This window comes from Myzus persicae, unplaced genomic scaffold (assembly GCF_001856785.1).
Source record: "Myzus persicae strain clone G006 unplaced genomic scaffold, MPER_G0061.0, whole genome shotgun sequence".
NCBI lineage: Eukaryota > Metazoa > Arthropoda > Insecta > Hemiptera > Aphididae > Myzus > Myzus persicae.
Window position 1 is genome coordinate 16,704 of NW_019101761.1, and position 13,348 is coordinate 30,051.

At 29.2% G+C, this 13,348-nt stretch overlaps 1 protein-coding gene, 1 long non-coding RNA gene and 1 pseudogene across 3 annotated transcripts; all 3 read right to left on the reverse strand.

Moving 5' to 3' along the window:
- Positions 1-1,756: 1,756 nt before the first annotated feature.
- LOC111030343 lies at positions 1,757-4,134 on the reverse strand (annotated as a pseudogene).
- A 79-nt stretch (positions 4,135-4,213) lies between these two features.
- On the reverse strand, positions 4,214-9,548 carry LOC111030344. 2 transcript variants are annotated; one of them, XR_002604092.1, is made up of 4 exons: positions 9,407-9,548; positions 4,649-4,871; positions 4,460-4,507; positions 4,214-4,324 (listed from the first exon to the last, which is right to left on the reverse strand). It is a non-coding gene; the product is annotated as an uncharacterized LOC111030344 (long non-coding RNA). The 2 variants fall into 2 exon arrangements; XR_002604093.1 differs by lacking the exon at positions 9,407-9,548 and adding an exon at positions 5,206-5,377.
- Positions 9,549-11,112: 1,564 nt separating this feature from the next.
- On the reverse strand, positions 11,113-12,114 carry LOC111030333. The gene is made up of 2 exons (XM_022309768.1): positions 11,571-12,114; positions 11,113-11,486 (listed from the first exon to the last, which is right to left on the reverse strand). The coding sequence occupies exons 1-2, from the start codon at positions 12,112-12,114 to the stop codon at positions 11,113-11,115; spliced, it is 918 nt and encodes a 305-aa protein (XP_022165460.1).
- Between the last annotated feature and the right edge of the window lie 1,234 nt (positions 12,115-13,348).

Here is a 13,348-nt window from a genome sequence, read left to right on the forward strand (position 1 = left end):
TTTATTTTTTGGGATTGCTTGTGTTATAAAATCTCCAGTATTATCAATACCTAAACATTTTGATAAATATTCATCAAAACATATGCCGATTGAGGCTGAAATATTTATAAAACCATCATTGGATCACTACTAACTATTGATAAATTAAATTCACTGTTTTTAAAACCTAAATATTCTTTTAATTTTTCATCTAAATTATAATAACAAGGAGATTTAATTGTAATTCTATTAGTTTCATTATAAAATGTTAAAATAAGAGGTTCTATTTCTTTGTTAAATTGTTCAATACTATATCTACCTTTTTTTATTTATATTATATTCTGTTTAATTTTTATACAACAGTCTAATAGAGACCTAAAAAAAGATCATCATTATTGTGAATAGGTTTGTTTAAAAGAATACAACCATTTTTAACTTTTATAAATACCATTCATAAAAGTAAATTTATTTTATCATTTAATTTAATTCATCGTTTAACACAACAGCTAATCTTTTTCCAAACTTTGTATCAATCTTTATGAAACTATTTACTTTGTATGATTTTCCTTGTTCCAAATCATTAATTTTATAAATGTATGTCCATTGTTGATTTTATTGAAACCATCTTTAAAATTTTTGTTTCCATTTCTTATGTATATTAGTAAATATAATTTTTTTTTTTTTCAATAATTTGTTTGAAAATTTTTTTTATTTAAAATAAATAAGAAATGAGCAATGAATTATTACAAACTATATATTGTCATAAATGTAAAATTCAAACAAAAAATATAAATGCAACTAAAATTCAAACAGTTAATGGTAGATGGAGAATTTCATCAAAATGTTTCATTTGTCAAACAAATAAAAGTAAATTTATAAAATATCCTGTAATTAAACAGAATATTCCCAATAAATCAATAATTTCATATAGAAAATTAAATGATACAGATACAATGGTATTAGCTAAAGAACTTCATAAACCTGTTAGAATAAGATTTCCTAAAAGAAGAATTTTTACTAAAGGTATTGATGATTTATGGGCTGTTGATTTAGTTATTTATTTATTCATTTATTTATTTTACATTACATTACGGGACGAACCTTTTAAATACATGAATATAATAATAACCCTAACAACACAAGGAAGTTCTTTGGACGTATTTAGGATATTCCTTCAGGAACTAAGGGAACTGCTTAGGCTGAGCCATTCTGAGTCATAGGCTTTAAAAAGGAAGTCCACAGGCTTATTATTGTAATTACGAATGTCTGCCTCCCAAGGACTTCCTGAAATGACTTAAATAGGAACTACACCATTATTGTGCCAGATAGCTTCAAGAATAGGTCCAAAAATGTCCATTGTTATAATTTAACTATAGATAGTTTAATTATTTATAATAACTAATTTTAATTAGTACCTATATAGGTACCTACTTGAACAAAAATCAATTTTTAAACTAGGTAAGCACACAATATATTCCAGCCTGTATTCAAGTATAATTTATATATACTTAATACTTAAGTATTATATTATAATTCTATAGAAGTATATAATACATAAGTAATAATATATTAATAGACAACTGCTACTAAAATAACAATTAGCTGTGCAGTCTAAAATACCAGAATGAATTATAATTTTTTAATTGATTGATCAATTCAAATCTTTTAATTAGGTACTTAACTATTATCTGTGCTAAATAGTTTTCAAAATTCTCCAATTTCTGGACTTAAAATGATTACAAAATTATATAATTAGGTTACATATTATTTATTACATAACTATTTATATACAGTTTAATTAGTATACTATAGGTGCATAATTTGAACTCATAACTATTTCTTTTTTATGAAATCTTCACATTATTACATTTTATATAATATTTAATAATACACATTAAATAGATATCTATTAGATGTATACTAAGTTTACAACAGTTAATTTCTTATAACAATAAATAAAAATAAAAAAATAAATGAAAAAGTAATTTAACCATTAACTGTTTAAAATATAATAAATTCTTATTATACCAGCTGGTAACTATAGTTGAATTATGTATTTTAATCAATGCATTGATGTTGCTACATGTTTGGGGATACATTGTTTTTGTGCTGTGTAGTAGTTAAACGGTCAGGTGCATGTTTAAACCAACTTTGAATCGCAGGTTTGACATGATTCTCAGTGGCTGATTCATAAAAGACTCTGACAACATCTGTATGTAAACAAAATAAAAAAGATTGATGAAAGTAATTCACACATAACTACATAATATGCACTTGCAATTTCAATTTCCTTCATGTGCAATTGTATAGAATATTAATATTCTACAAAATAAGTTTGGATATCAAACACGGTTGTAATGAGCAAAAGTAAAAATTTAGGTTCGGCTGACAGCGGCTACTATCAAGGTCTATGGGAATGTAATACTCAAGTAATGAGATCGAAGAAATCTGAGAAATTAGTATCAGTTGCAGCTATTTGATCAAACAGAACATATTTTTTGTTGAATGTATATAATGTAATAGAGTTAGTATAATTTATTTTTGATAAATTAATACACACACCTAGTAATACTTTAAAATAGTTTGTACTGGCAAAACATGTTTTTTTTCCTTTAGGGCCAGTAAGTGTAATAAATCTTGATATTTCATTGCTCAAAAGTTTTATAAGAATATGACGTGTAACATCATTAATGCTCGATCCACCATACATTGATAGTTTCTTTTTCTGAAAATGTATTAAATCTTATAAGTAATAAATTGATAAACATATTATTATTATTGTGCATGAACACTATATGCATACAAAATAATATTTACCATAAGATTGTAGTATGCCTTATTGTTTAAAATGTCATTAATATGATTAAATTGTGTTAATTCTTTTAAAGGAAAATTGTCATTGAAGTGTATTTCAAATTCATCAATTTGTGTTGATGTAATATTCTGCAGGCAGTTATCAACTGAACGATCATTTGTTAGTAATTTTTCCAACTTGTTTAGAATGGTTTTTTGATTCAACAACAGTTTTTGAACATTTACCTTCACTTCAGCTAAATCTTCGAGAACAGATAAATCATCTGAAATCATGATGTTAAAAAAGTGCATTAATAAAAATAATACATTATAATATAATAATAATACAAGTGTTGGATATTGAGGACCTTAGTAAAAATAGAACCTTACAAAATTTTCCTCTTGGAATAACATTTTTCTTATAAATCTAGAACCAACTAAATTTAAAAAAAATAATAACTCAAATCCAATAATCTACAAAAATAAAATTTAAGCTAGTTTATATTCTAAAGTTTAAAAAGAAAAATGGCCAATGCAGTTGAATTTAATAAAGATACATTAAAAAAAATTATTTATAATATTTAATCAATGGTTGGGCATGCTAAAGTGTTATTATTGTTATAATTTATATGAAACATACGTTTACATTGACTGCTACCTTGAATCAATTCTTGACTTTTGTTTTTCGATGAAAATGTTTAATTGTTCTTTATTACATCATCAAATTCAAGATATCTTATAAAATCATCATTTGCTTCACTGTTCATTACATCTGAACCTACAAAAATTGTTTATAAAATACATTATAATAACAGTCTGTTAAAATAATTAAATACAGCGTCCTGTGAGGATTTAACCATTATGATAACTCTAAAATAATGAAGATATCATAATTCTGTTTTTTTTTCTAAAGATCTATAGGGAGAAGGATTACAAGAATTACTAAAACTGTAGGTCAAATTGTCAATGCATACTTGCACAAATTCTAATACTACGTAATATTATAGAGTATTATATCAAAATAATATCAAAAACAAATAAATCAAAATAGCTATAAAAAATTACTTTTTATAGTGGTATGCTGATTAGAAATCTTTTGTATGGATTGTGTTGGAAATAGTGAATTAATTTTAGTTAATTCCATGCTTGAATTGGAAAGTAAGCTATCATCTAAATGTTCATTGGTTAAATCTGGAACTTAGATACATAAAATATTGTAATATTATACAACTAATATACTAGAAAGTAGAAAAAATTCTAATAAAAAAATTACTTTTGTTGAGTTCACTTGAATTAGAAATACTACTGAGATTCAAGTCGCCAAACATATTTGGTGCTAAAACAAAATGTTTTTTATAATATTATATTGTGCAATATTAATTATTTGACATACATAATATTATTATATTTGATAAGTAAAATTAAAATTGCAATTATTTACATTTAATCTTCATGCGTTGAGTCGATGTAGCAGGATTGTCAAATGTTGGAGTTATGTCAAAACTATCGCATGGATTATACATTTTTGAACTACTAGATGTTGAACGTGCTACTATAATGTATTTAAATAAAATAAAATAAAACAAGTGAGAATGTTAGGCAATGTTGGTATTAAAAACATGCAAGTCCAATACTAAAATTATAATTAAACACTTTCTATATTAAATTTAATAAAAAAAGCTATTACATTTCATTTTCTGGTCAGGAGTATTCTTTTTAAATGTACTTGATGATGCTGAAACATAAGAATTTAAGAGGTTATCATAGTTGTATAAATTAAAATGTTTAACTAATGCAAATACAACAATATATTTAAGTGTAGCTATTAGTAATATCATTACTAATTGATAAATACAATTTATAATATTATTCATACCAATAGGTTAAGGAGGATTTGGATACTTCAATCCCTTTGAAGATGACACTTTTACTGGATGGTTTAGTTGTGACCAAGATTCAGTGCTTGAGTCAGAATCATACTTTTTTTTGCCCTAATGACTTTTGCAGTTGACTTTTTGCATTATTGACATCAGTATCCGTATTTACATCACTGTAGTTTTCTGCAATTTTTAATTTTTTTACAGCCATTTCAAATACATCTGCAAAATCATTCATAACAAAAGACAAGTGTTAATTAACAATTATTATGTTATTTTTTTTTTTTTTATTTAGAAATACGCCTCAACTGCCAGGGTTATTGGCGTTTAAGTATTATGTTATTAATTTATTATATACACTAAAATGTACATATCTTTAATATGGATAAATAATTAAAGTTTATATAAAATTAAGTTGAAATTTAGTTGAAGTTACATTAAAGCAATTATTAAAATTTCATAAAAAGCTTTTAATGCAATTTGGGAAAAACATAAGATCATTAATATTAATTAATATGCTTAATAGCAGGCTAAAAGAAGTACAATAGACACTAACCATCAGAACCATAGATTTTTAAGATAGAGTGTAGTGACCATTTACATTTCTCTGCTTGGTAGCCTGGCGAAACCATTTTTGAAACTAATTTATAGTACTTGTTTTTATTAGTTATACCATCAGGGTAAAAAAAATCATTATTTTTTTTCCAATTTTTACAAACAATTTGAAGTCCATCGTCAAATCCTACAATTATAAAATTCCTGAAAACAACATAATATATCATTAATATACTGAAAAATAATGACAAATTTACTAATTTAAAAATACAATATTTTTAGAAGTGTGTACCTATGTTGTGTATAGGCCGGTATGTACCGGTACATATTTACAGTTTTTTTTTTTGTTTTTTTTAAATTTTTTTATATTTACAGTTAATATACATTATTGCAATTTATTATATTGCATATTTATATGTCTGAATGTATTAGAGGAATTGATGCAAAAGAACCACTTTTTCCGGGTATTGCAAAAAGACAATTTTTATGTTGAATTTCTTCTATTGGCCAAAACAGTTGTCAGAAAGTTTTTCTACTATGTAAATATCTAATAAAGAAGATTTACATGGTATTTCAAACATATTATTTAACATTAAAAATTTTCTTCCAATTAAGACTTTACGGTTATTTTCTTTTTGATGAGCAATATTATTTATTATTATAATGTCACCCTTGTATAAAGTACAGCAGTAGTTTTTATGATCATTACGAATTAGGGTGAAAGCTTTGCACTTTATACTTGAATACTGTGGATTCTTAGAACTCAAGAGCAAAGGTCCCTCATAATGTTGTCTTCCGTATGTATAATCTATAGTTGAATCACAATCACAATTCATATTAACAAAACAAGAATTCTTTTCATTTACTCTTCGAACAATTTGCTGCAAAGGCCTGTCATCTTTTCTAATCATTTTTTTAATTTGTTGCATATAATTTTCGAACTTAAATGTAGAAAAGTTATCTAATGAACTATACTTTTCTATATCTTTTGTCAAATGAACAAGAGCATGTATATTATGGGAAACATGGTGAATCCCATAAATATCTTTGAACGTTTCTACAAAATGGCGCAATAAACTATTGCAATATTCCAAATACTCAGATATATTACAATATTTGCTTGCACACAGAAATCGAATGGCAACATGTAAACATAAAAATATTTGAAGTATATCATTTTTTAAATGATTTTTCAGTATAACAGCACCAAAATATAACAAAAACATCCTTAGCTCGGTTGATTTCCACTGCCTAAACATATTTAATGAACGTGGTTTTCTCTGGAACTCTAACGGTACATAAGGTAAGATATATTTTTTTATATCTGTAGAAATAGCTTCATGTTTTTTGAAAGACAGCCTCACTTGAAGACTATCGGTTAGCCATAAGTTTAATAGTTTTTTGGTGACTCCTAAGCAAATTAAATGTTGGTAGTCAAATGGTACCCAAGTTACCAGTCCTAAATTTGGTATTTCAAGTAGGGAAGTTTCACTTATATGATATTCTTCATCCTCTTGATTTGCAAATTGCTCATCAGTTCTAAGTCTTGCATTACTATCAGGGAAACAAATACGATTTTCAACATATTCCCCTTCAGTCATACATTTTGTGCAGCTGGAATAACCTCCATGACCCTTTACACAAAGCATAAAGCTTTTTGCTGGACAATCTACCGAGAAGCCTTTAATCTTGAAACCATATGTTTTTCCATCATAAAATATTCCATTTATAGTCATATCACGAATTTCATTAATGAAATCTGATAAAAAGTCATTAGAGCTTTTAGGGTTTTTGTCCTTCCCATGATATAAACCAACCATAAAAACATGGTTTTATTGAAAAACAGAACATAATATTGGCCATAGCTGACTATTGGATGAGGCTGATATTGGTAAACCATCAATGTTAACCATTATTTCTACATCACTTTTGAGCGATGCAAATTTGCTGTGCGATTTCAAAAATTGCATGATACCTTTATACATCCCAAAATGATAATATTCACCAGGTAAAACTTCTCTTATTATAGTTTGTCTGGGCGTTTTAAGTAATGTTCTAGCATCGAGTGGTAATGTTTCTGACACATGTGGCTCAACTATTTTTAGAAGGCGAGATAATGCGTTCAATCTTATATTGTTTTGAACAGCCCACTCAGACAATTCATCCTTTAAATTTTTGCTTTGTACTTCTATATTATCATTACACTTATTATTACTCATATTAGCCATCTGGAATTCTAAATTACCAAGATTAACAGTACTATCTACACCGGAAGCATTATTAACAAGTGATAATTCTTGATCTCCTTCGTCATTTATACATATTTTAGTAGTTGTATTTTGGTATGTGACTACTCTTTTACCCTTTTGCTGCACTTTCGTTTCACTAATATTTTTTTCAGTTTCACAACTGTTGCAAGCATTGCAATCATTTACAATATTTTGTTGGATATGAACTATTCGTCTTCTTAATTGCCTTGTAGATAGTCTATTCAAAGGTTTACGGTAAGAATTATTCCTATAATTTAAAAAAAAAATCATTGTACCTAAATCAACATAAAAAAAACCATGGGTATAATGTAATATAGCCAAACTTTAGTAAAATTATTGTATACATTAAATTTTTATAATATACTTCAAGTATACCTAACTGATACAATAAAAATAATGATCTAACCTGATTCATATTATCACATTATTATGTTGTTGGTTTTGAAATATAGAAATGGTTGAGATAGTAGTTGAAAACTTCAAAATTATTTTAACAATTAGTTATAATTTATAAAATATAAAATACTTTTAAAAATAATATAAAATACAATCCATAAATTAAATAAGATGAATATGCAAAGTTGTATTTTTATTTTATGTACAAGCTATCTGTAAGTACTTAATAGGTATATAATTTTCTTGTTTAATTATTCATTTATTTTATTAAAAATGTTATATAATATACTTATCCAAAATACAGGGTTTATACATACTAACAAAATATAATATAATTATGTTGTCATTTATAAGTTTATAAATTATTAAAATAGAATATGGAAATATCATATTGTGCCTCAAAGTATTTATAATATTTCACTATAAAGACCTCGATAAAGACCATGTCATAATTTTTTTCAGTGATGATATTGTAATATTAATAGAACAAATGTACCTAAATATAACTCTTTAAATACTTAATTAAAAATTATCACCATAATAATTATGCTAAAATGTAGGATGAACTATAATATATACATTAATTCTTCGCAAATACAAACATTTATTTAATGAAAATTTTAATTGGCATCTATACCTATAGGTAATTAAATAGTGGGTCACCAAATCAAAAAGGTTAGGATACGCTGTAACTCAATATATTATTTAATACCAAAAACTATAGCCAGAAATAACTTGTAAGTTAAAATAAAAATGTACTATGGTAATTAGCAATGCCTAGATAACCATCCCTAAGGTTGAATCATGTCCTTATAAGTCCAAAATATGTGGAAACTTAATAAAACACACGACGTGAAATATATACAAAGGGTTATTCTGAAAGTTGATCAAATTATAATTACTATATAAATTTTACACCTAGACCAATCTCAAAACCTTTTAATAAATAGGTAGATAATTACAATTATTTAATTTATTACTATTTTCAATTACTATATTGTTTGTAAAGAAGATATTGAGAAAAATGTTTGCCCAAAAAGAAATAACAAGGCAGAATTATAAACGACAAAACAATGCAAATTTCAAATAACTATTATATTATAAAGAAATTAACACTGCTGGAACTTTGAAAAGTATAATCGAGAATATAAGTTGGGCTTGGAATGTAGTGTGATCATTATGGACTATAGTAACCAATAATAATTGGACAAATAACATCATGGAAACTTGACACAAAGATATACCCAGGTCCCAGAGGGTGACCTAGACAAAGATTCACAGATAGAGTAAAGGAAGATCTAAGGATATTGCAGTAACTAACCTCCCATGGGAGTAAGGAATGCAGAAGAAACCACAAAACAAAGTTTTCCAAGAACGGAGGCAGTATGTTCAGGCAAAGAACCTAAAAGCCTATATAATTATATATTAGCTGAAGAAGAACTACCTATAGGTAGTACCTACATTAATAATAATTCATGCCTAATGCCTATAATATTTTTTAACTCATAGGCCTATAAAATACCGATATTATCCTACCTTAAATTGTCCATTTTAATACTTCACTGTAATACTTCACTAGTTTACTGTCCTATTATTACAGAGTCTTGCTTAGTTTATATTGTTTATAATAATTTTGTTGTGCTCTGGCGACCACGATGCACCGGCTAATAAATATAAACTTGGTGTCTTGGCAATAACATTGTTGTGGTAGCGTGTGAAGTGAGGGAAATGTTATCATCGTAATATGAATAACACGTCTTCCACTGACGACTAACCACGGATCGCGGGGTAACCGTGTTTATTGTATTTATAGAAAACTATTCGAAATTACGACACTGTCAGACGACGTACGAGCCACGGTCGAATTCGGGGTACTAATAATATATAAATTTTATTATAATATTATTATATATAATTCATTGATAACAGTATAAACGCAAAATGTATAACAGCAGCCGGCGGCTGCAGCAGTACAATAATACTATTATTATATTTAGATGTAAAATGTCATTATACTTCGAACGGTCTGTGGACGTCCAATGTAGTTCCATCTAAAAGTGATTAGGATTATATATATATATAAAATATATTTTCCAGTCTGGAAAAATAAATAAAATCGTGTAATAATAAATTATTATTACAAAATATAACTATACATTTTGAGGGATATTGAATGGACGTACATAGGGAATCCACCTGGGCTGTTTCCAGTCAGGAAGCAAATGGGAAGTTCCCGTGGACGTCATGTGTTGTTAGGGAAGTAATAGTAATTAGCTTTGTGGAAACGAGGCTCAGATTTAGAGAGTGAATGAAGGGTCAGTATTGGCAATACACATAAGACGGATAATCGGTGAGTTAAAATAGTAGTTTGAGGAAGAGAATGGTATATGGAATGGAACAGATGAACGAGTACGACGGGAGGGGACTTTAAAGGAAATACGAGATAGTGATTATAAACTGTCAATTTTAGAGGAGAGTAGATTAGATAGAAATGATATGTTTGCCGAGAGACGGCGATCAGCGAGACTTTCTAAGGAAAAAAGGCATTGGATTGGCGAGTAATCGTGAGGTGGACTGAATATGTTTAATTTATAAGCAGCGTGACGGAGGAATTTTTTTTGAACCCTTTCAATCATGTTACTAGCAGAAGCGGTGGATGGGTCCCAGAGGATAGATCCATACTCAAGGATGGGACAGACTAAGGAACAGAAAAGCGCTTTTAGTGGAGAGAGTAAGTGAAAGTCAGCAAAGACACGACTTATGAAACCTGGTAGTTTGAGAGCCTTACAACAGATTGTCTGGATATGCATATTAGGGCACAGATTCTGTGTTAGAGTAAATCCTAAGTCCTTTACTGAATCTTTGCAAAATGTCAAGGGGGTATTATTGACTGAATAGGTATATTTGATTAAAGTATTAATATGATAAAAGGCCATTACTGAGCATTTAGGAATATTAAGAGCTAGTCCCAAAGATTTACCCCATGTCACTAATCGCTGAAGGTCGTTTTGTAGAAGAAGACAGTCAGAGATGGATTTGATTCGGAAAAAGATTTTCATATCATCAGCAAAGATAAGAAGTTTGGCATGCTGGAGGACGGAGGAGGCAGAATTAATGAATAGAGCAAACAGAAGAGGAGAAAGAACAGCACCTTGAGGAACATCTGAGGTGGGTGTAAAGTGATTCGAAGAGGATGAATCAACAGTTACCTATTGGATCCTATTTGTAATATAAGAGTGAAACTAGGATAGTAAAGGTTCACCGATGCCTATAGAGGCAAGTGTTGACATAAGACGATTATGATCAACACGGTCGAAGGCCTTGGAAAAATCTATGTAGATTACATCTACTTGGCATTTATTGCGAAAAGAATCAAATATATACGAATGAAGACTAAGATTACAGGTAACAGTTGATCTACCGGGACGGAAACCATGCTGCTCATCAATTAGAATATGATTCAAGGAAGGGCGAATCGAGTTAAGTACAAGTGTTTCAAATAATTTGGATAAATGAGGTAGGATAGTTATTGGACGATAGTTTGTAACATCTGTAGGATCACCGGACTTCAATATTGGTCTAATTGAGCCGAGTTTGAGGGCAGACAGGAAGATACCTGAATCAATAGAACGCCTAAACAATAACCATAATGGTTCTGATAGAACAGACCGTAGTTAATATTAAAAATCTCCCTGGATACCATCCGGACCAATAGACTTTATATTGCGGAGGGAACATAAGCATTGGTAGACGTCACTAATCAAAAAATGGGCATTAGACGGGAGTGAAAAATGGCTTATTGAACGAAGTGTCTGGGATGAAATTGGAGATGGCTGGGCGAACACAGAAGAGAAATGTGTAGTAAACAGGTTAGCTGTATCAGAATGAGATGTACTTTGTTTACCATGGAGTGTGACACTTGAAGGTATAGAAGGAATAGAGCGGTTTTTTCTAATGAAACTCCAAAAATATCGAGGGTTGCGTAATAGGGAAGACTCAGTACGAGAGGCGAAGTTACGGTAGCATTGCTTGGAGATGAATTTAAATTTGGTGCGAAGAAGTGAAAAAAGCTTGTAATCCGATAGTAGCTGAGATGACTTATATTTAGCATGAGCGCGAGATTTGGCAAACACTAGTTCTTTGAGCTCTTTAGTGTACCATGCCGGAAAAGTGGAAGGTTTTAAAGAGATTGTAGGAACAAAAGATAAAATTGAATAGTGGAGAGCATCAAGGAAGATAGACATGGAATCATCAGGGGAGGATGACTGAAAGGTACGTTTTCAATTGAAAGAGTTAAAAAATTGAATGATCTGTATGTAATCTGCTTTGTTGAAGTTATAAAATGATTTTATGGGAACAGATTGGGGAAAATGTACGGGGAGATTAATAGAAAGAGAGAGAGGTGGATGGTAAGGGTCTGCAGACACCGCTGCGTCAAGAGCATGATTTACAGTTAAGGAGCTAAGATTAGAGAATATGAGGTTGAGAAGAGAATGGTGAGAGTTTAATATGCAGTTATGTTGGTAGAATCCATGGATGGCAAGTCTTTCAGGAATGGAAGTGTATTCAGAGATGGACTGAGTTAGGAAACACAGGCCATGCGTATCATAAGACCATGAAATAAATGGTAGATTGTAATCGCCAGTTAGTATTAGACTGTTGTTAGGGTATTTTTGAACAATAAAATCAATAGTATTTAGATGCGTAGGTACTATAAAGCTCAACAGGCGATGAAGGTGGTATGTAAACACTGCAAACAATAATATTTAAGGAGTTATGAGAGAAGGGAACAAATAATTGTTCAACACTATTATTAGGTATAAAAAGGGGGGAAGAAGATAAGTCCTTACGTATATCCACTAACACACCGCCACCACGATTATAGGAACTGGTTTGTGGAGACCTATCACATTTAAAAATATTGTAGTTGCTGAGACCAAGCTCAGAAGAGTGAAAAATATTAGTGAGCCAAGTTTCCGTAAGAGCAATAAACGCATAATTAAAACACGAGGTATTACAATTGAAATTAACAAGTTTGGTACGACGGCCGCGACAATTCTGGTAGTATCCATTGAGGCTGAAAGTGATGTGGGTGTTGGTGTTGTTTATGATGAGCGTTGCTGGAGTCGAACGTCGTTTTTTGAACGGGAAATTATGCACGGAGAACCGTTTTTGAAAGTGATGGTTAGATTATGTTCTCCCGCTGCTACACGGCGATCTAACTCAAAGTCGAGTGATAATCCAATGTTGTAAAAATGTCAACTTCGAATGCTCAAAAAAATTTAATTTGACTTTTCGGCAGACATTTTGTTTTTGATAAAGGTAGACAAATTTATAAGGATAATAAGTAATAATTTTTTAAATAAGATTCAATACCATATTCTTCAATAAGATTCCCTTTCCTACCAGAAAAGTTTCTGTTTAAGAAAATCGAAGCACTTTAACAGCAGTCAGCAAGAAACCGTGATGACAGACACA

Excerpts from the sequence above, each read along its gene's own strand:
- LOC111030333 (XM_022309768.1), bottom strand. The coding sequence starts at position 12,114 with ATGTCTATCTTCCTTGATGCTCTCCACTATTCAATTTTATCTTTTGTT. Across the intron at positions 11,487-11,570 it reads AAAGTCTATTGGTCCGGATG|GTATCTTCCTGTCTGCCCTC; the intron begins GTATCCAGGGAG and ends CTATTGATTCAG.